Consider the following 21,386-nt stretch of genomic DNA (forward strand, 5'->3'; position numbering starts at 1 on the left):
CTATCCTGCCCCTCATTTGTTGAGTTACGACGTTCCACTGACCTTCATCCCAGCCACAGCGATTCCAGGAGCACCCTGGCAGAGAGAGGAAAAGACGTGGAGACTTCCTGTGGTCAGGGGGAAGCACGAGGAAGCGGCCGGCCTCCCCTTGGGGAGATGTGAAGGCTGACTGCTCACTTCTGTCAGCCGCCCAGACCCACAGGACAGGTGGGTTGCTGAGCTGGGCGGAGGGAGAGTGGGCTCCGAGGAAGAGGCTCTATGCAGCACACATACCCACCCGCTCAGCTCCCGCGCCCTCCTGGGGGACACAGTGGGCACCTTGGCAGGGAGCCCATGGGTGGGATAGATGGGGGCATCCCTGGTGGAAAGGGGGGAGAGCTTCCCTGGGATAGGAAAGAAGGGGAAGAGGTGGGAGGGGAAGGCGGAGTAGTGGGAGAGCTGTGGGAAGGGACGAACAGTAGACGGCTGCACAGTCGTCCCCCGAGCGTGCAAGTGGGATTCTCCTCACAGGGCACTCTCTGGACCTATGTCCTCGTGGACTGGGGAGCAGCTGGGAGTGAACCCCATCTCTACATCAGCCCAAGACCACCTACTTTGAAGTACATAGGGCACCAAACTCACCACTTAGTAAATCCCAAGTAAAGGCAAGTTTTGGGGGTCCCTACTCCCCATGTGGGTCTCAGGACTGCAGCCAGAGGGGAAGTTACCTGAAAAGCTTTTTATGACCCAGAGATGCCCAGGAGGTGGCCTGGCCACGTCAGGAGGGCACTGGTGAGTGACGGCTAATGGGACAAAGAGGAGCACCTCTGCCTGGAAGGACAGGCCGGTGTAGCAAGGGGAGGGGCAGGGGAGGAGATGAGCACCCTGTCTTCACAGCAGGACACGGGATGGAGAAGAAGCTGGGCTGCAGGGTGTCCCAGAGCTTGGGAGAGAGCGCTAGGGGCTGGAAGGGGGCTGCCCAGGACATAGCGAGGGCCCGGTACCTTCGCTCCCTGTTTGCCTGGCATCCCTGGCATGCCCCGTTCTCCCTGCGGGAAGAAACAAGAGGATGATGAGAGGAGGACCCAACTCAGCACCCCGAGGCCTCAGCCCCTGAAGCGTGGCCTGCAAGGACGTCCGTGAGAAGGTTGGTCTGGAAGCTTGGGAAGGCCGTCCAGCTCATGGTGAGCTTTGAGGACCTTGCCATCGCTGGCAGCCACCGTGGGCCACTCTTCTCAGCCATGTGCACTCATAGAAGGGCCCAAGTCACAGAGCCTGAGACCTGGGGGGCAGGGGTGTTGCTCAAGATCCACCGCCAGCCGGGGGCCCGGCCGGCTTGAAACTCAGCACTGCAGGCTAGGCCAGGGGTGGAAGCGGCCCACTTGGCCGCTGACCTACAGCACACCACCCCCCTCCCATCCCCGTCTGGTACTTCCTGCCCCGTTTCCACTCCAGCAGGTATGCTCAGGTGGTAGTGCTGGCTAAGCCAGGCACCGCTCCTAGCTCTCCTCTTTACGCAGGCTTCCTTCTCCTCTCAGGTTCCTTGGGTCTAACTCTTCCTGAGGGCACGTGGGCCTTGGCCCCACATGGTGGAGGGTCAGCCTGTGCTTTGGGTCATGGGGACTGTGGATGGAGGCAGGGCGCTGCCCAGAGCCCCCAAGCCCACCCATTTCTCCACACCGCATCCCAGACCCTGCCCATCCAGAGACACAGGTGAGCTGTTGCCTCTCTGGGATATCGTGGGGTTTGCTCTACCATCTGGCCAGTATCCCGTCTTTTTCTTCAACCTCTAAAGAAACCTCTGTGTGAAAACGCCAAACCTATGGGTGTGAAGACGACCTCAGGAAGAAGGACAGGGAGTATACTCTTCCCTCCTTGGAAGGATGCCCCAGAGGAGAAAGGGTTGGAGGGGACAGCCAGTGACAAACGGGGCTGAGAGGAGGTGAGTCAGGATGAACCTGCCATGTCAGAGAGGGAGGGGCTCAGGGGAAAATGGAGGCAGCTCTGGTTTCCATGAGTCAAACTCCAAATGAAGGCCCAGCCAGGGCCCAGGATGCTGGGCAGCACAGGTGACAGCAGCCAGCCTGCATCTGAAGGCCAGTGCTGTGGATGGCAATACGGAGCCCTGACAGACCTGTGGACTCAGGAAGTGACCACAGCAGACAAGCCTGTGCCCCAGGCCTGGCTCAGCCACTACATTCTGGGAAATCCCTCTTGTGGGAAAGAGCAGAGAAAGGCACGGCCATTTACCGCGCCTGCCACGTGTCTGGCCCTGGGCTACGGGCTTTACATCCTTCCTCTATTCAATCTCCAAGAATGCCCTGCAGCGCAAGAGTGGAGGTTATTCCTGCTTCACAGGTGAGCAAACTGTGGCTCAGAGAGGTCAGGTACGGTTGCCAAGGTCATGGGGAGCAGGGATCTGAACACAGGTCTTTCGGCTGCCAAAGCCCTGGTACCCATTTCTCTCTGCCAGCCCTAAGCATCGGATGGGCTGGTGTTCCATCCGCTCCATGAAATATCCTTTGCTGTCTGAAAGCAAGGCAAAGCCCTCTGTGGAGGGCCCTCAGGCTATGCCCCTCGGGTGCCAAGGAGCCAGAGTGCGGGCAGCTCAGCCCAGGGCTGGGTCTTTAACCAAGGGCACCAGAGAAAAGAGGTGGGCCGACCCTGACTGCCAGCACAGGTCCACCCTGTGGCCAGCAGAGGGCGCCACAGGACCTCGTCAGAAGTCTGGCAACTGTGACCACATGGGTCTCAAGGCGCCCATCCCCAGAGCACCAGCCCAGGGTCTCTGTCACCCTCTCCTTCGGAGGACCAGGTCCCCTGCTAACATTCCAAACAGCCCCCTGGGTTGACTCAGCCCCAAGGACACCAGATAGAGCCCCTTGGAGTAGGGGGTACAGGTGGGAGGTCAGCTTGGGAGTCCTGGTGGACTGTTCAGGGACCTCCCGTTTGTCCCCCTCCTCCTCTTCCATCCTCTTCCCATCTCTCCGTCAGTGCTCCTGCCCTCCTCTGCCCGCTTCCGTTTTGGGGAGCTGGGCTGGTAGTCAGGATAGACTGTGTGATCCTGGATAGCCACTTTCTCTCTCTGGGTCCAGGATCCTATCTGTAAAGTGAGATTAGACTAGATAGGCCTTTAGGAGGGAGAGGCCAGAGCTGGGGAAGTGACACTGGGTGCGTTGGCAACTTTGTAAGGAGGCTCTGTGGGGGAAGGAGTTTAGCTCTGGGTGAAAATGCGGCTCTGGGAGGGGTCTCAGCAGGTCTCTGCTTTCCCTCCTCATACTCTGAGGCTTCAGCACGGAAGGAGGGCGGGGGCTGCTCAGGCTCCATCTCTGGGCTCCTGCCTCCTGTCTCTGCAGGAGCTTGCAGAGCGGCCCCGGGAGTGAGGGTTTCTGGCTAATTGGGGCTGTCTTCAGCCACGCTGGTCTGAGTATATAGACACAACCACACATCCAGGGAAATCTGGGCCCCTCGGAGCCCCCAGGGGAGGCAGCCCTCCTCGTTAGGGAGGCTGACCTTCGCCCCTTCCCTCCCCCTGGGTCAAGTCTCTTAATTCTGCAAATGACCCAGGCTTCCTTGATCCCCACCCCAGGGCCTCCCTCCCTCGTGGCCCTCTGCTGGGCAGGAAACAGGGCTGCCCCCAGCTGACCCCCCTGCAGGCCCATTCCCCTTTCATCAGTCTCCTTCTCCAGAGCTTGTCTCATGGGCCTGCCCCAGCCTGACCTCTGAACGGGGGCTGGGCTCGTCCTACACCAGACAACACTGACTCCTGGACGTGGGTGAGGGGAGAGGGCTGAGAGTCACTGTCAAGGACCCCAGGGTGGCCGTGGGCACGGGCACTCCTGTGCAGGGAGCGAGGGCGAGGCTGCTTCTGGCAGCTGTTGATAGAGGAGCACGAGCACACACTGCTGCTCAGGGAGCTCTTCCCTGGGGCACACCTGCGAGAGCACATCTAGAGCCTCCTTCTCTCCCTTCTCCCTCCCTAAAGCCTTTCCTATTTAAACGGCTTAAGTTTGGAGCTGTGCTGAATTTAGATCCACTAACCCACTAATGGTTTCGCCCTAAGAGGGGAGGGAGCTCTCAGTCTGTCAAAGCCGGAGGGCCCCAATTTATATTCCCTACCTCTGCCTTCCCTTCTCCTCCCAGTGGGACCCCGGAGGCTCCTCTGTGGGGCTCTCAGTTCCCCGATCTGGGCCATCATCCAGGTGCTGCTGCTCTGAGCATTACAGAGTCTCAGCCTAGGAGCACAGAGCATGGAAGGCAGTAGCTGCTGTGGAAGCAAGCCTGTGGCCCCCAGGCCAGGTCCTGGCCCACCATCTGGGAGGCTGGCTCTTTACCCTTGGTGCCAAGAACCAACGCCTGATTGTTGGCCCAGGAGGGGTGGATCCCAGTCATTGTGTCTAAGAAAGCTCTGGGTGGGCACAGATGGCTAGAAAGGGGGCTGCCCTGAATGACCTTGAAGGCCTGTCCCAAGCCCAACTTTTCCCATGCCACTGACCCTCCAGCTGGGCCACTGCACCTGAGTGCATTACAGCATCAATAGGTTCTCTATTCCAGTCCCTGCTTCCAGGTGGGAGGACCCATCCTTTTACTGAGATGACAGAATGGAAGCAGACCCCTTATAGCACAAACCAGTAGTGCTCCTGTGTTGTGGAAGTGGCCCCTTAATTAGTGATTTACTGTTGATTGAACAAGCAGGCCAGGGACTTGGCAAGAAGACATAGTGTGGAAGGAGGTGGGGGGCTCAAGGTCAGCTCCCCAGCCAAGCAAAGGTCAGGCGGAGAAGCAGGGGGGTTGAATGGACCTCCTGAACTGAGGCTCCCACGGCAGCCCAGCCCTGGGTTGGGAGGGCCTGGCCTGAAGCAGCTCCACACACAGACTCTTTGTTCTCTGCAGGGAAGGAGGAAGGCCTGCGTGAGTGTGGGGAGTGGAGGGCTTGGGGAGGCCAGGCGCAGGCCTCAGGCCTGGACCAGGGCCCTTTCCTGGGCTGGAAAAGTTGGGGGAGGATGGCTAATGTCTTTCTCTCCCCCAAAGAGTTCCTGGGACTCCCTTCCGGGAAAAAGGCAGCTCAGTTCCTTTTTCCCCTGCCCCAGCCAGCTCCAGACTGGAGAGGGCTGGAACCACGGAAACACCAGGCCCTCCGGTAATTAGGGCCGGCAGGAAGTGATCTGGGGAATTACCGGGGTCAGGCACCCCATCGAAGGCCAGGGCTTTGCAAGGGCGGCTGGCTTGTAATCTCGATTTGAGATCAGTTGATTTTGTAGTTAGTTCCAAAAAGGAAAGTCAGCTCTAATTAATCTGTGGACTTTGGAGTTCAGGAGAGACAGGGCCCAGAGCGCACAGGCTGGGGCTGGAGTCCCCTCAGCCCCGACGAGGCCTCAGATCTGGGGCCTGTGTCTCAGCTCCCTGATCTGTTTTAATTTAAATGGTCTGGACGTCCCCACTGGGATTTCATGGCTCAGAAAGAAAGCGCTGTCCCCACTTCCATGTGCATGGAGTGCTCTGCTGTGAGGGTTGAGAGAGGCCTGGGGCTGCTCAGGTCGGGCTGCAGGAAGGTTGGGAACAGCTGTGGTGGAGGCGGAGGCAAGCTGCCTTCTCCTGGTTTTACTGCAGTCCTGGGACCATCCCCACTCCCTGGGAGAATCGTTCAGCTGGAATCAGTGCCAACACGCAAAGCACCCTTCTTCCTTGGGTCTTTGACTAAAACACACCAAGTACCCCACTTCTGCTCACAGAGAGCCTGGGAGGTCAGGGAAAGGCCTGGATCCAGCCACAACCTTCTTCTCACAGGAGGAAAACAGCTCAACTCTCCCCTCCTTTCCTGCTAGTGGAGGAGAACGGGGGAAGGCATGTCACGGGGTCGTCCAGGGCTCATAAGACCCAGGTAGTACAGTTGCTCAGAGCAAGGCTTTGGGGTCAGACAGACCTGGCGTCACTACTTCCTAGCTGTGGACCTTCAGGGAGTCACCTCTGTGAACCTCAGTCTGCTCATCTGTAAACTGGGGATAAGAATAAAACCTTTACAAGAATCCTGCAGGATGATGTGGGCAAAGTGCTCCGACACCGTAGGGTAGATGTAACGATAGTGGCTGTCATTCTACAGAAGCGTGTCCACCATGTGGCTCTGACCAGCGGAGCAGAATGGTTGTGCCCTTTTGTAGGGGATTAAGGAGAACTGAGGAGGCCCGGCATGGCCAGACAAGAAAGGCCGAGATGGGCCCGGGGAGTTTCCGCTCCTCACGCCCTCACCCCAGGGCCCTAGCCGTCGGTCATAGGGCCCAGGGGATCTCCTCCCCCTGGGAGTCCCTGTTGCTGGGGAGCCCCTCAGCCCCGCCGGAGGAGTGACGGCAGTGCGAAACTGCTCCCGCACGAGGCTCCCACCTCCCCCTCCTCTGGTCTGGAAGCACACGGTCCAGCTCCTGCAGGAGGGGCACGTGTCCTTCAGGCAAACCGGAGGCCTGATGCCCCGGCCGCCGCACGTGTCAAATGCACCCCCACTGCAGAGACAGACGGACCAGCCCCGACGCGCTCAAAGATAAGCTCTCACCAGGTTCTGTGATCCACACAGTCTGACAATACTCGTCAATCCTCTTGAAAGAGAGCCAAGGTTGTAATGTTTTAAACACACTTTGCCTCTTGCAACATATTTAAAGTAGATCGGTATCATAAATTTGGATCAAATAGGTACCACATGGGTACACAACAATAGTTGCAGTGTCTAGGCAGCAGAGTTGGCCCCCGGGGGGCTGGGGGCGGCACAGGGCCCACTGGCCATGCTGGGCTTTGATCCCAAGGAGCTGATGGAGCAGCCTGCTCTGCTGGCCTCACTGGCCTTTGAGAGGAGACCAGGCCGGGTCTGGCTGCTGGGGGGAGGGCAGGGCGGGTGCTGGTGGTGGTGGAAGGAACTAACCCTTAGCAAACTTCAGTGGCAGAGAAGCGTCCTTGCTGAGGGTAAAACTCCACCCCCGCTGAAAGACAGGCCCCCTGCCTGCATGTCAGGTCGCTGGACAGAGCAATTGAAGCCGACGGGGAGCGTCATCGGTCACCCCTCAGGTGCCCTCACTCCCTGAACACAAGGGGCAGTCCTATGGCCCTGTCCCAGCTCTGTGTTCTGCCTCCGCTGGTGCCCGCTCCTCCCTGGGGTGGTGGGCTGGGAGCAAACTCATTTCCCCAGCATCTGCAGTCAAGCCACCCTTCACGTTAGTTACTCATTCTGAGCAGAGAGCAGAGAGAGGGGAGAGAGAAAAAGAACCGATGGACAAGAGAAGGGAGCTGGAGGGATAACACTCCACATCCCAGAGAGACCACAGGGGAGAGTGGTCTGTACACAGTTAGCTCAGCTGGGGTGAGATGCCCACAGCAGACGTTCACTTCTGCGCCAGGGCGAGAACACCAGCCTCTAGGCTTGGACTCATGGCACCAAGCCTCCAATTCCAGCATGATTGTTCACTAGCTGTGCAACCTTGGGCTGGGTATTAACCTCTCTGAGCTTCTCATCTGTATAGTGGGGATAATGAGCTCTAAGTACTGGGCCTGGGAAGGACCCAGTGAGATGGGGAGTGAATGAACTTTGGCTAAACCAGACATGTGAAGTATTTCTGCACTTGTCCTTGAGCACCAGCCTCTTCATCTCAGAGTTCTGACGGGAAGCAAACTTCTGCCTGGGCATGGTGATCACTGGGGTCCAGGTGCTCACTGCCTCAATGGGCTGGGTCAGGGGGACGGGTACTGGCAGCCTCCTGAGAGTCACTTGACCTTGAGGAATGACCCTAACTCCTTGGGGGTGGACCTTCTACCACTGGTCGTCAGCCCCCAGTGCCCGCCCCCTGGCCTCTGTTGGACTACGAGGCTGTGGCTGAGGTGATGGCAGGACAAGGGTCCAGCAGACTAAAGGCCAGCACAGACACAAGGGTGCTGAGACCACCTGCGGCCCGGGGGGTTTTTGGGGGCTGGTAGCTCCAGGACTGAAAAGACTCAAGACAGGCAGGGAGAACGGGAGGCAGCAGGAGCCTTCCAGAGACCCAGAGAGGCAGTGAGGGGGAGCCAGCAGCCTCACAGCCCCTCCAGATTCCCTGGGAAGAGGTCATTGGGAAGGGGGAGGGAGTGGTCTGGAGAGAAAGAAAGGGTGGGGAGCAGGAGTCGAGCACAAAGGACAAGGGTCTTCTGGGTTCCTCATGAGATCTAAGGCTGGCGATGATTCCAACAAGCCCCGGATGGGGATGAAGAAAGACCCAGACAAAGACTCAGGGAGCAGACTCCCCACAAAGCCAGGGGTCTGTTCCTCTCCAGAGGCTGTGGAGCCAACTCTGTGCCCAGGAAGCTCTAGCTTACCTGAGCTGGAAAGGCTTTTAATCCAGTCTCTCATTTGATATGAAAGCTTCTCTTAAGACATCCCAGATCTCTAGTTATCCAGCCTCTACTTGGACACCTCTGGTGATGGGGAGCTCCCTCCCTCCCAAGTTACCCATCAGCACTTGCTCTACCCCTAGTCATGCGAAAGAAGTACGTTCCCCCTTCCATGCTAGAGCCTCCTCTTCCCAGAGCAGGCTTCCTCAGCATCAGGAGCTGCCCCTCTGTCAGCAGGACCATGCTGGTGTTCTCTGCAAAGTCAATGCAGCCTGGGTTGAATGATTCTTCCCACAACCTGAGTGCAGGATTGCTACACTCATGGGACCAGGTCCTCTATCATCATGAAACCCCAGCCCTAAGCTGATGCCTCTCCACCCTCAGGACAACAGACCCCCAAGCTCCTGTCTGGAAGAACCAGACTTTAGGCTGGTAGGAGAATGCAGACGCCCACCATGGCATGGATGCAGCCGCGGGCATCCTCGTGGCCCCACGGAAACCCCTGCTGGCCCCACAGTTTCTTCACAGCTTGAAAGAGCTGGTCCAGCTGCTAATGGGAAACCCTACCCTGCGCTGCTCCAGGAGGCAGTAAATTTTCTGAGTCTGCATAAGTGGATGGAGGCAACCACGGGGGCTATAATTTCCACTTCCTGACACAATACAAACTTCTCAGTTTATGCAGAACTAATTAAAGGTCTCTCGGGTCTCTCCGTTTCACCTGCTGAGCACCCATAAAACAGTGCGATGATGGCAGCCGCCTGGTTACCCAGCATGCGGGATGTGCATCTCTAAGGGGTTCTTCCCGTTCCAACGCCCACCCACCACCCCCGCCCCTGTGTCCTCCTCTTCCCTCCTGCCTCTTATCTTTTCCTGGAAGCTTCCGGATGCTTCCCCAGCTGGGGTCTGGAGGGCAGGATGGGCCCCTTGCAGCAGGTGGTACCATGGGGAGGACGCAGACCTCGACGTGAATTCCTGCTCTGCCACTGGGGAGCCAGGAGACTTTGTGCGTGCCTCAGTTTCCTCATTTGTTAAGTAGGAGAAGAACAATGCCAGCCTCATAGGGTGGTCTTAGGATTACAAATCGTGCAGGTCGCATTAAAGGACGGGCTGGCACACAGTACGCATTCAGGAAGTGGTGACTTTTATCAAAATTATTTTTATATTATGATAATTATTGTAATGACCACCTTTGGGCCTTGGCTCAAATTGGTTGCCTGTCTAAAATGCCATTTCCCTTGAAATGTGCTCGTTGAAGGCCCACAGCGGTGGATCAAAAATGACCACAAATGCTTTGCTAGTCTTTCCACAAGAATAGGTGGAAGCTGGGTCCCCCGACCCCACTCACTCACAAGGCTTGGCCATTTGACTTGCTTTGACCAACAGGAACTCAGAAAATGTGACGCAGGGGAATGCTTTGGAAAGCCACCTGTGCAGTGGACTTGCCCACTTTCAACACCACCTTGGGCCAACCACGCTGTAAGGAAACCTGGTAAGCCTGCTGGGGGCTGAGAGGCCACATGGGAGGAACAGAGGCACCCAGCCCACAACCAGTGCCAATCACCAGACATGTGGATGCAGCTGTCTTGGCCCCTCCGGCCTTTCCAGCCACTGTCCAACGGGACTGCATGAGTAAGCCCAGGGGAGACCAGCAGAACTCCCAGCTAGCCAATCCGCAGAATCATGAGAAATAAATCATCATTTTAAGCTGGTAAGTTTGTGATGGTTTGTTACATGGCAATAGATAACGGGTATTCCTCCTCATTCACCAGGACCGAGCTCACAGGCTGTCTTCTCCCAGAAGACTTCCCAAACTCCTCCCAACCTGGAATTAATCTCTCCACCCCCTGTATTCACACAGCTCTGGAATGGTGGCAGTTAGCACAGCTGGCCTTCGCCAGGGTTATCTGTGCAGGAATCCCGTCTCTCTGGCCTGTGAGCTGCCGGACAGCAAGGCTGGGGCCCTAGCCCACCATGCTCAGCACGGAGCTCTGCCCAGCTCCCACTTACCAGGTGCTCAGGGGGCCAGTGAGAACCCAGCCCTCCTCGGTACAGACACAGCTGCTCAGGTCGGTGAGGGAGACCCCTCCTGGGTCTGAGGTCCAGCTGGGCCACTGACTTGCTCAAGGCCCTGCCCCCTCTGAGTCTCCTTTTCCCCCACGTGGAGACATGAACCCCTGTCCAGCCAACCTCACAAGCATTGTGAGGCACACGCTGTGTGAGAGTGTGGGCAAAAGTGCATGTGCACAACCAGGTCTGGACACTGTGCAGCATGGTGAAGCCTGACTTGGGTTTCCTCTCCCCCTCCTTCTTACCTTCCGGCCGTGGTAGCCCTGGATCCCCGGGTCTCCCTGCGGGAACAAAGAGACCGTCAGAGGGGTTCCCAGTGCCAAACTCTGGCTCATGCTCTTCCTCTCACATCACCACCCTCTTCCTCCTAATGACCCCACATCCTCTGACTTCCGCCTCCAGCCATCCCTGGAACAACAGAGCCTGCTCTACTCTTCGGAACAAGTCCCTGCCTGGCTGAGGCAGAGGGATGGTGGGAAGCATCAACTAGGCAGGGACTCAGGAGACCCGAGTTTCAGTTCTGGTTCCACCACTGACTCTCTGTCAAACCTGGACAAGTCTCTTTTCCCCAGGGCTCCCAGCTTCCACACTGTGAATGGTTGGGCTTTGCAACTTCTCATCCCCATAGCCCCAGGGCCCCCAGCTTCAAAGGGAGAGTCTGTTTGACATTGTGGCTTCTAGATAAGGTTTTGCAAGAGACCGATGACCCCGAAGGTCCCTTCTAGTTCTGACCCCTTATGAAACACTATTTCATTAGGATGTTGTGACAGTGTCTTGGGCATCAATCTTGAGTTGCAACTAGAATATAAACTCCTTGGAGGATGGGACTGCACCTTCCATACCAGCCATACCATTTTCTTGGCCTGAGCACACAAAAGTGCAGTCCTTGTGGGCCCCATCAATTCCCATGAGGAGGGTGTTTGGAATTGAGCCACACATGAGCCTCCTCTCAGCTGAGATCCATCTCAGCTCCTTACTCAGTAACCCTCAGTGCTGCCTCTCCTCCCTCTCTCCTGCAGGGAACTCTCCCACCCACTCAGTGCATCACCCAGGAGAGCCCTCACCTTCGGTCCAGGAGGCCCAGGTAAGCCCTGTGGAAGCAAGGAAAAGGTGAGTGGAGATGGATCCCACTGGCAAATGGTTGGGGCTAGTCCTGTTTACAGTGGAGGCTAGAGGAGCAGAGTAGCCCCCGAATAACTGTAACGGGTTCTGGATGTGCTAGAGAACAGATCTAAAGGACCCTGGAAGGGTATGTGGAACCTGCTGAGGGTATGTGGGGACAACAGGGTCATGTCCCTCTTTGGAGCCATGTGGGCACCATGGGCATCTCCGTTGTGCTCACCCACTGGAAAACAGGTCAGTGGCATCATGTTAAATTGACAATGTGGTTTGGTCCAGATTCCCACCCACCCACCTCTTAAATGGGACTCCTCCTTAGAAAGCCAACTTTGCCCAGCAGAAGCCTGCCAGCCTGCAGGGGAGCCTTCTGTCTCCTTCCTCTTGGGGCACTGTGACCACGCAGCCAGCCGCAGGGAGGTGGCGTGGGCCCAGCGCCTGTGGGAGCCCGAGAAAGGAGAGGCAAGGCTGGCTCCACCATGGTCTCGGGCAAATACAGGCTGGTGAAAACCATGATGCCCGAGTCTGTTTCCATTGGTTTAAAACCACACCCCCTGGGTTTTTTTCTTTATAAACAGCCTAACAAAGAAAACCACCTGGCATGGGTTCAGTGAGTGGGAGCCCAGTGTGTTTGGGGAAGAGTGGTGAGCAAAGAAGTGGATTTTGAGCACTTTTTTGGTTTTCTTGGCTTGGTTTGGTTTAATTCCCTAAATTTAACTTCCTTTCAGGTTTTCCATTTTCCCCATCTAGAAACCACGGAAGTAAGACTAATCTTCTTCCCTCAGATCCTGGGGCAAAAAACCACAGAAATATTTAAAATCTGCCGAGGGGGTCAAGCTGGGCAGGAGAGCTGGCAAGTTAGGTTTTCACACTGCTGTGCCACCTTCTGGCCAAGCTGGGCGTCCTGATCGGCCGGAGCTGTCGCCCAGCCTAGAGGGACCCTATACTGAGCCTCAGCATTGGTAGCTGGAGCAGCTGAGGAGCCCAGATGAGAAGCCGATTGACCTGGAATGTGGCCGTCCTCATCAAGGGCTATTTGGCAGGGACATGCCTGACCTAGCAATTCCACCTTTGGGAATCTATTGCAGTGGAAGAACCAGAAATGTGCATAAACATTGATGTGCAAGGATGTACATCACAGACGGGAACTCATTAACTACCCTGTAAACAGGCTGAGCAGCCCTAAAAGCCACATCCCAGGACACGCCTGACGTAGGAAGGGCGTGGGTGATGATGTTACGTGAAAAACGTAACAGGATACAAACTGGTATGTTTTCAGGACATTACCAACCTGGAGAATGTCCCTGTGCAGGTATGTTTAAGGAGAAAATGGAAGAACTCTCCAAAATGGTAATGACAGTGAACTCCGGATATGGGAAAATAGACAACTTAAAACTTTTTCTTTGTTTATGTCCCAAATTTTTCACAGTGAATGTCCAATGTTTTTGTCATAATAAAGAAATCAGTTCTTTTGCTTTTATCCATGTGGGAAAAACCATTATTACACAGACTTTGTCCCTAACCCCGGGCCTCCGGTAGCATATGCTGCTAGTCAGCTCCGGGTGGAGAAGCCTTTCCTCCAAAGCCCAGCTGTCCGCTGAGCTGTCCTGCCCTGGTGCTTCCTTGCACTAAATTGGACTGAGAGAGTCAGGTCTTGGCCAGAGCTTGGAAACAGGTGACTTGGTGGAGCCTGGGCCTGACCTGTTGCCCGAGTGTGGTCTCACTTGGAGGGAGGAGCCTGTTGGCCTCCCTAGGCCCCTCCTAGCAGAGGTCCAATCCTCAGGCTCGAAGCAGGACCCCCCGGCCAACCAGGCACCCAGCTTGGCTGGAAGGTGGCCCAGGAGTGTGAAACCCACCTACTCCAGCAATGGCGTTTTTGTTAGGGGTGCCAGGTGGTCTGACACCCTCTTGCTACCTCCTTCAGAGCCCACTGCCCCAAACTCAGGTTTTCCTATACCCAGGGGTCAGGGGACAAGCACCAAAGGCGGCCCTGGAAACTTTCTTTCCAAGCTCCTCTCTGCTGAGGGTGGGATAGGAGTAGCCTGGTAGTGACTCCCTCCCTGGAAGGCAATGACTGGCGCTGGGGACACGGCCCCAGGAGGTGTGCTTTCAGAACCAGAGTGCAGCAGGTGAGTGTGACAGGGAGGGGTAGCTCCTTGCAGGGCCACCCATGTCTAATGGCCTTGCCAAGGTGTTTCTGCCACTTGGTTGGGACCCAGGTTCCTGAAGTCATGAAAGGTTTGGTTGCTTCCAGAGGAATTTCTGGGACAAATCTTGAAGAAGAGGTAGCAATGTAGAGAGGAAGGGGTACTTACTGGTGGCCCCATGGGCCCTGGCAGTCCTGGGTGCCCCAGAGGTCCACTCGGTCCAGGGGGCCCTGGTGGCCCTGGTGGGCCTTGGATGCCGGCCTGGCCCTGCTCACCCTGAGGTTCATGGAAACACATGTTAGAGAGAGACCCCCAGCTGTAGAGCGGTTCCCGCCCCAGTGCCATGCACCCAGTGAAGGCCCGCCATGGGCTCTGGTGGCGAGGCGGTGGTGGCGTGACGCTGATGATGCTGTGGTGGTGACTACATGCAGGGACTGGTGACAGCGAGGAGATGGCCAAGACATTAGGCCCCCAAGAGGAGGGGCTTCGAGGAGGACTTGCTGCACAAGCAGCTGGTCCCGAGGGCAAGAGCTCTGCTGTGAGGGGCAGAGGCAGAGGAACGAGCGGGATGACCCCCCAGCCAAACCAAAGGCCTGCTCCCCGCCTGGCCGGATGGCTGGAGTCCAGCCCAGGTGGTGTGCGACCTGGGCCTGCCTCAGCGCCCCCCTGTGTGGCGAGTCCCATCATCTCTGCACCCCGGCCTCTCGGCCATCCATTGGGAACAGCAAGCAATGCCTTGTTCCTCTCACAGCTTTGGCCCTCTCTGATTCCAGCCCAGAGGGTCAAAGGAGATCCTTAGGTCAGAGCCACAGAATTTTGTTTGGCTCACTAAACAATTGGGCAAGAAATTTTACGTAAAAAATTTGGATTAGTGGCTTCTGATGAGTAACTGAGAGCCCTGGCAAGCTAGGCCCACGTGCCTAGAAGCAACCATTGGCTGGGCGAGGGGAGCAGCGCCCCTTCAGGCGGGGCATGAGTTCTCCAGTTGCCTCAGTCCCATCCTCCCTATTCTTTCCATGTGCACCTGCTTCTGTCACCTACGTGAACATGCCCGGCCTCAGAGGACAGTTGAGTTTGCAAACCTTAGCTCACTTGAGCTCTGACACTGTAAAGTGCTTTGTGCCTGCATGTGGTGCTACTATTACTCTTTTCCCTGACCCCATTCCTGAGCTGGCTGCTCCGAGCCCAGCCTTTGTCACCCACCCACCATGCCTGTGCTCCACATGGACCAAGGGCTCAGGGAGGCAGGGGTGGTATTGTGTCCCCTCAGGAGCAGGAGAGAGCCTGGCCCACAGGACCCAGATCTTGGGGCTGGAGGCATTTTGGGTCTAGACTTGTGCCATTGTGTTATCTTCTAAGTGACCACTCCAGAAACCATCTAGGCTCCGCTCTTGTGAGAAGGGGCCTGTCCCTGCAGACAGACTACAGCAGCACAGCCTGGCAGGTGTGTGAGCTCCAGGCTGGGACTCAGGGCGACACGGGTAGCCGGAACTCCAGGCCAGCCCACTGCTCTCAGTGTGATCTCAGCAGGCCTCTGTGACACTCTGGCTTCCTCAGCTGGAAAAGGAGCCGAGGAGGCTTGCTGCAGACTCTCCAGAGGAAGTGATGACGACAAATAGGAGGACACAACCTCACAATGAGGACTGTAGAATTTTAGCAGCACCTGCTGGAACCATCTCTTAGCTGGGACATCCCAGGGCAGATGGCACCCAGCAGTGTCACCTGGGGCCTGGACTTCCTCCTGCTACACCCTCTGAGAAGCAGCTTGAGGGCCCAGAGTGTCCCTGGGGGAGGAGACAGGTGCAGAAACGGGTCACAAGTCCCCTTTTACAGAGAAGAAAACTGAGGCTCAGAGAAGTTGAGGCCCCCCTCAAGGTCACATGGAGAATTCAGGGGCAGCCAGGACCCACACTCGGAAGTCCAGACTGTTGCTCTTCATTCCAAATAAGCCCCCAGTGAAACCTGCTCACCGTCCAACTTTCTGCACTTGGGAAATGACCTCCAACACCATCTGCTAAGCCCATCATAGCTCATACAGTTTCCTCTTTCAACTAATGTTAGACCTGATGTTTAAGCATCTTGCAGAGCCTGTAAAATCAATATTGGTTTATTGGTAGGAAATGGACAAGCCTTTTTATGTGCCATGATGACTGACAGCATAACAACCTTATTCTCCAGGCAGAGTCTGCAGCAGGCAGAATAGGGGTCCCTATTCTTCTCTCTACTTTGGAAGCCAGGTCGGGGCAGCACAGTTAAACTCTGGCTCGCCCACCCCTTGCTCTTGAAAAGGAAGGCAGGAACACGCCTGGGCCCCCTCCATTTCTTCAGCTGTAAGGTGGGCTGATGATGACGGCCCCTCCACTGCCGTGTGGCTGGCGTGGGATTACACGAGATAATCCATGTAGAATTCTTACACCACCACCTGGAACCCAGCGAGGGCTGAGCCAACAGCAGCGACTGCAACTGAGGCCAGGAGGTGGCTGTTGGGGATTGAGGAGAATGGCCGCTGTGAGAGCAAGGACTCTGCTCTCCTGGCGGGGTCTGACATGGGTAGGAGTGGGTGACAGTGGGGTGGGCCTGGTGCTGCTCTGGGCCACCAGTGGGCCCCCTGAATAGCTATGCTTGGGGTAGGCGCTCGGAGCACACGGGCTCTGGAGGACCTGGCTGGTGTGAGGGGGCACGCAGGCTCCGGCAGCACGTGCCTCATTTGTCCCTCTGTATTTTTAGCTATTAATCGGAGTGATATTTCAGCCTCGCTCAATCAGGTGCCTAAACATGCAAGCCCCTGGGCTCCTGACTCCTGAGTCAGGACAGACGGGAGCTCCAGGCCCTGCTGTCAGGTTCTCAGAGAGCATCTCAGAGCCTTGCTGCTTCCAGCATCCCTGTGGCCTGGGGGAGACCCCTGTGCAGTGGAAGGCAGGCTGGGGGCCTGGGTGGTGGCCACGGGCTGCCTGGACTGGAATCAAGCTACACTGCCTGTGCCTGGACCCCAAGTCTGTGGTCTCTTGTTCTTTGTTCTTTGTCATCTGGTCCTACCCCGGCCTCCCTGGTTAGTAAGGCAGGAAGAAGGAAGCAGTGCTCACAATGGTTACACCTGTTGGCTACCGGCTACATTTTCCTCTGCGAATTCCCTCACTCCTCACACTCAGGTTACAAGCAATCAGATGCTAAGCAATCTGCATTTCTAAATATAAACGGTGTAGGTCCAGCTGGAGAGCCCCGGACGCGGGGTCTGAAGACCTGGCTGCCAGTTCCCATTCTGCTTCTTGCTGTTTGTGCGACCGTGGGCACAAACTCACTTCTCTGAGCCTCAATTTAATTATAGCACCTAAACTGTGCCAGGAATTATTGCAAGTGCTCTGTATACACAACAGCCCGATGCAGTAAGAACTGTTATTACCCTCCTTCCACAAGTGAGAAAGCTGAGACACAGAGAGGCTCAGTTTCTTGCCCCAAATCACACAGCTAGTTAAGAGGCAGAGAACCTGAGTGCCAACAGCAATTTACTTAACCTCTCTGAGCCTTGATTTCCTCATCTGTGAAATGAGGATGATCATGCCTAATTCCTAAAGCTGTTAAGAGAATTAAATGAAATTAGGCCTGTAAAATGTGTGGCACAATGGCCAGCACACGGCGATGGCCGATGTGAGTGGTAACGGTGTGGTAGTAGTTGTGGATCTCCCGGCCCTGGGTGCTGTGTATTTCCACATCTATGGCATTCATGGGTCTATTTTTGCCTGATTTAATTTAACCGAAGAAGAGTGAGGTTCTGGCTCTGTCTGCAGCCCCAGCTGGCCTGTCAGGGCCCGGAGGCTTGCTGAACTCCTCGGGAAGGCCCTTGGGGAAGTCACATGTAGTCTGCGCAGAGGGAAGATGTCTACCTGGAAGGTCCGCCTTTTTATGACTGGGGGTGGAGCCAGTCGCACTGAATTGAGGAGAGGCAGCAGCTGAGGAGAAAGGTGAGTTGGAAGGCCAGAGGGCAAAGGCCGGAGATCGTGGGTGTTGAGAAGGATGCCAGGAAAGTCGCCAGGAAGGCAGGATGGCCAAGAGGGAGGGGAGGAGAGGAAGAGAGAAGAGAGATTAGCGAGCACGAGGCACAGGGAGGGAGGGCGTGGATGGGGCACTCTCTCGGCTTGGGAGGCACAGTGCTGAGCCTGCCCTGGGATGGCACACTACCCCCAGAAGGAGGAGTGGCCCTCAGGGTGTTGGCCAGCAGCACCCCCAACTGGGAGAGTGGCCCTCCTTGGCCAGGCCTGCCCTCCATGGCCATGCTGGGCCGCAGAGGCCGCCTGACACGCGGCCCAACATTGCACTGTGGGCCCCACCCGTCCCTGGTCATGGAGAGAGGCTGCTGGGCTGAGGGTAGCCAACTCTGAGGCTCTGGCTAGGGAGCCACAGGACCAGCTAGGTTGGTACTTGAAGCCAGGCTGGTGTGTGGCAACCTCTGTGTTCTTTTTTCGGTTGAACGAGGAAGGCTGATGTCAGCGAATCTGGGGAGGATGGTCAAGGGCAGTGCCAAGCTGGGCTCCTGGGGGCTGAGCGGCAGAGGGTGTGGCCAGTGTGGGCACAAGCTAAACACAACTGAGGTCTCCCCCGGGGCTGGTGGGCTTGGAAAAAAGAGGCTGGGCAAAGATGTCTCCGGCAAGTTCAACCACTCTTTTGGGGGGAGGCAACTTGCACTCACATCATCTAATGTGATTTTCATTTCTGGAAATTCTTGCTGCTTCCAGTTGCTCTACCCATTGAAGTTGGGCACCCCATGGCTTTAGAAGCAGCCAGAACCCAAGTGAAAACAAAGATGGCATGTAATCAATCTCTAGTTTTTCAAAGTATTTTAACTGACGCAAGGCCTCTGGGATGAGCGTTAAGAACCAGGGCCCCCTGGGCCGAGGATGCGCCCAGCTGGGGATCTGGGAGCCCAATCGTGACCCTTCCAGGTCCTCGCTGCCTTCAGGGGCAGCTGCTGCCCCAAGAGCCCCACCCCTCCCCCATGGGGCCTGGGGCTGTGCAATGTTGGCCCTGCGTCCAGGGAGCCTCTCAGCAGAGAGGGGCCCAGAGACCTTCCGAGCCTACAAACCTTCAGGGTAATTATCTGGTTGGAGCGCAGAGCTGCAAAAGAGCTGCTTAGGTGCTCCTGGAGCGGGGGCAGAGGTGGCAGACGGGTGACAGGGAGAGTGAGTGCTGGAGCCCACAGACACCGCTCCCCTGCTCCCCGTCCCGGGCCTCCATCCCACCCACTCCCACTCCTCCCCCTCCTCCCTCCCTGAGGATGCTGCAGGCTGGAACAGAGGCGGCGACAGCCTGGATCTCCTGGTATCTCGCGGGTATGGAGGCTGCCACCCCCACCGTGCCCACAAGCCCCTCCGAAAGCCAACAGACCACCTGTCCTAGAAGCCCCTGCTTTCCTACCCACTTCCAAATAGACAGAGGGTGCCCCCTGGCTTGCCCTGCCCATCAGCTGGGTTTCCAAATCCGCTCTCACCCCTGCCTGACCTGTTCCCTACGCTGCCGCAGTCATAACGCCAGGCTTCGCTGCACCCTGTGGCCAAGGTGCTTCTGGAGCCTTCTATCCCCGCCCTCCCCCTCTTCCTGTGTTGGGCTGAGGGGCAGAGAGCCTTCTCCTCCACCAGCCCCATGTGTCGGCTGAGGACGGATGACACACCGCCAGAGCGCCTGCGGTTGTGCTGTCTCTCGTGCTGGGGGATGCTATCTTTCTTTCGGGTGACATAACAATCCTGTGAGCCCATCGTTTCAAATAAACACAGCTGACCTTCTATTATTGTATCAGGATCAGGCTGGCCGGAACACCAGGGCCCCTGTGTCCCTGGAGCACATGCCACTGACAGGCCCGCTCTGTTTGTGCTCCTGCCGGCCTGCGCCCCTGCCCGGGCCCAGCCCAGCCTTGGCCTCAAACCCACCCCAGCCGCTCATGGTCTAGGCCCCTACAGCCTCTCCCTGGCCCAGGAACCCAGGGGTCAGAGTCGGAGTACCTGGATCCTGCTAGTAAGGCCCTCCCAGTGGCCTTCTGGAGCCAGGTTGACTCTGAACCTGGCTTGTGCTTGTCTCTGCTCCCTCAATCCCTCTGCCTGGCAGGGGTGGGCGGCCAGGGGACCCACACTGTGGGCGTATGTCTGGGCACAGCGAGGCCCCTGACAGGGGGATGCTCCCCTACTGGCCGGCTGTGAGAGCGGCAGGGCAGATCCATAAAATGAGGGGCATGTTTCTGGTCCCTGCCCACCGGGGCTCCTGCTGGAGGAAGCAGTGCACCCCTGGGCCCTCCCTGTCCCAAGAATGGCAACCTGCTCACAGGTTGGGAGGTTCCTAATAGGCCTACGCAGGCTTTGGGCTCTGTATCCTGGGGTGGAGCAAGGAAATGGAAGGAGCTGGGTGGGACATGGTGGCGGGGCACGGTAGGAGACCATCCCAGCCCTGAAACCCCCCACTCTGCTTGGAGGGGGCTTCCTCTACTCTTGAAGAGGCAGAGCAGAGACTTTCCCCTTGAATTGAGACAGTCAGTCCCCAGTTATCTCCCACCCTCAAGGTTGGGTCATCTGAAACAATGACTAACCCAAAAGTCCCTCTGGTGTGGCCAAGGGCAGGCAGCCAGACAGGCGCACACAGTCATGCACGCGCTGGGTAGGGAGTCAGACACACAGACTTGCACAAGTCTCACGGCCTTCCAGAGAAGGCGATGTGCGAAGGAGACACACAGCTCGGCCCATGAGTCCCAGACACACACATGCTGGAGGCTGAAGGCCCAGCCAGCACAGGGAGGGGACACAGACACGCATAGGTGGGCGGACACGAGCTCTGGTGCTGGCTCTGCACCAGTGGACCTACTGAGCACCAGGCGCACACCCCGGCCGGCCAAACACCCCCCACCACGGCCACTGCTCTGGCTACTGAGCGCAGAGGGGGCTGTTTGCTCCTGTCCCCCAAGCTCCGGAGGGGGTGGGGCCCCTGGGAGACGAGGCTGAGCTAGGGGCTGTGCCCCAGGGATGGATCCGTTTTAGGGGTTCACTTACCCGGTGTGGGTACTCTCCACACTGACCCTGGGGAAGGGAGGGAAGGGAGGGAGGGTGTTAGGCAGTTGTTGTGGGGACTGTCACCCAGGGATCCCCTCAGGACTTGTGGACACACGACACATACTCATCACCTGCCAGCTCTGGTCCTGGACTGAGCTCTCTGAGGCAGGAGAACTAATTCCCTCCCTCGTCCCTGGCTGGCAGCAGGGGAGAAACCCCCAGGGCCTGCCTGGACATGGCCGCATGGAGCCTAGGACAGGACTCCACTGCCACGTACCACTTGCCATGACACCAGTCAGGAGTTATGCTCTATGCCTGGCTGGAGGTATCTACTGGAAAGGTTGACCCTCTGGGTGGGTCCACCCAATGACCTTGAACAGGAGCCCCCGAAGGGAAAGAGCAGACACTGAGGCAGGTTGTAGGCAATGGGGGCCCTCAGAGATGCCTTCTCTGAGCCGGGGGTGCGGATTCCTGTATCATCTACCTGGGCGCAAGCCCAGCACAGCCTCCAACAGACAGTCAAGGAGACAGAGAATCCAGGAGGTCGGGAAGGGGCCAGGACACCTCCACATCCTAGAGGCTCACGGAGGTGGGTGGAGAAACACCATGGGAGTGGCAGGAGTAGGGGCTAAGAAGCAGACCAAGAAGGGCCAGGCTCCAGGCGGCCCTTCCCCTAAGAAAAGAACATCACCCAGGGCAGCTTCCCTTC

The 21,386-nt window shown here is 57.2% G+C and overlaps 1 protein-coding gene across 1 annotated transcript in view; it reads right to left on the reverse strand.

Annotated features, from left to right (window-relative positions):
- Positions 1–21,386, reverse strand: part of LOC124235525 (collagen alpha-1(XIII) chain) — a 59,811-nt gene that overhangs the window by 38,266 nt on the left and 159 nt on the right. Inside the window, exons 2-8 of the mRNA XM_046653686.1 lie at positions 20,678–20,704; positions 17,534–17,599; positions 13,821–13,928; positions 11,454–11,480; positions 10,635–10,670; positions 984–1,028; positions 43–75 (exon numbers count right to left, since the gene is read on the reverse strand). Of these exons, the coding sequence (XP_046509642.1) occupies positions 43–75; positions 984–1,028; positions 10,635–10,670; positions 11,454–11,480; positions 13,821–13,832 (153 nt within the window). The 5' untranslated portion in view covers positions 13,833–13,928; positions 17,534–17,599; positions 20,678–20,704. The remainder of the gene's footprint in view (positions 1–42; positions 76–983; positions 1,029–10,634; positions 10,671–11,453; positions 11,481–13,820; positions 13,929–17,533; positions 17,600–20,677; positions 20,705–21,386) is intronic.

Source organism: Equus quagga, chromosome 2 (genome assembly GCF_021613505.1).
Source record: "Equus quagga isolate Etosha38 chromosome 2, UCLA_HA_Equagga_1.0, whole genome shotgun sequence".
Lineage (NCBI taxonomy): Eukaryota > Metazoa > Chordata > Mammalia > Perissodactyla > Equidae > Equus > Equus quagga.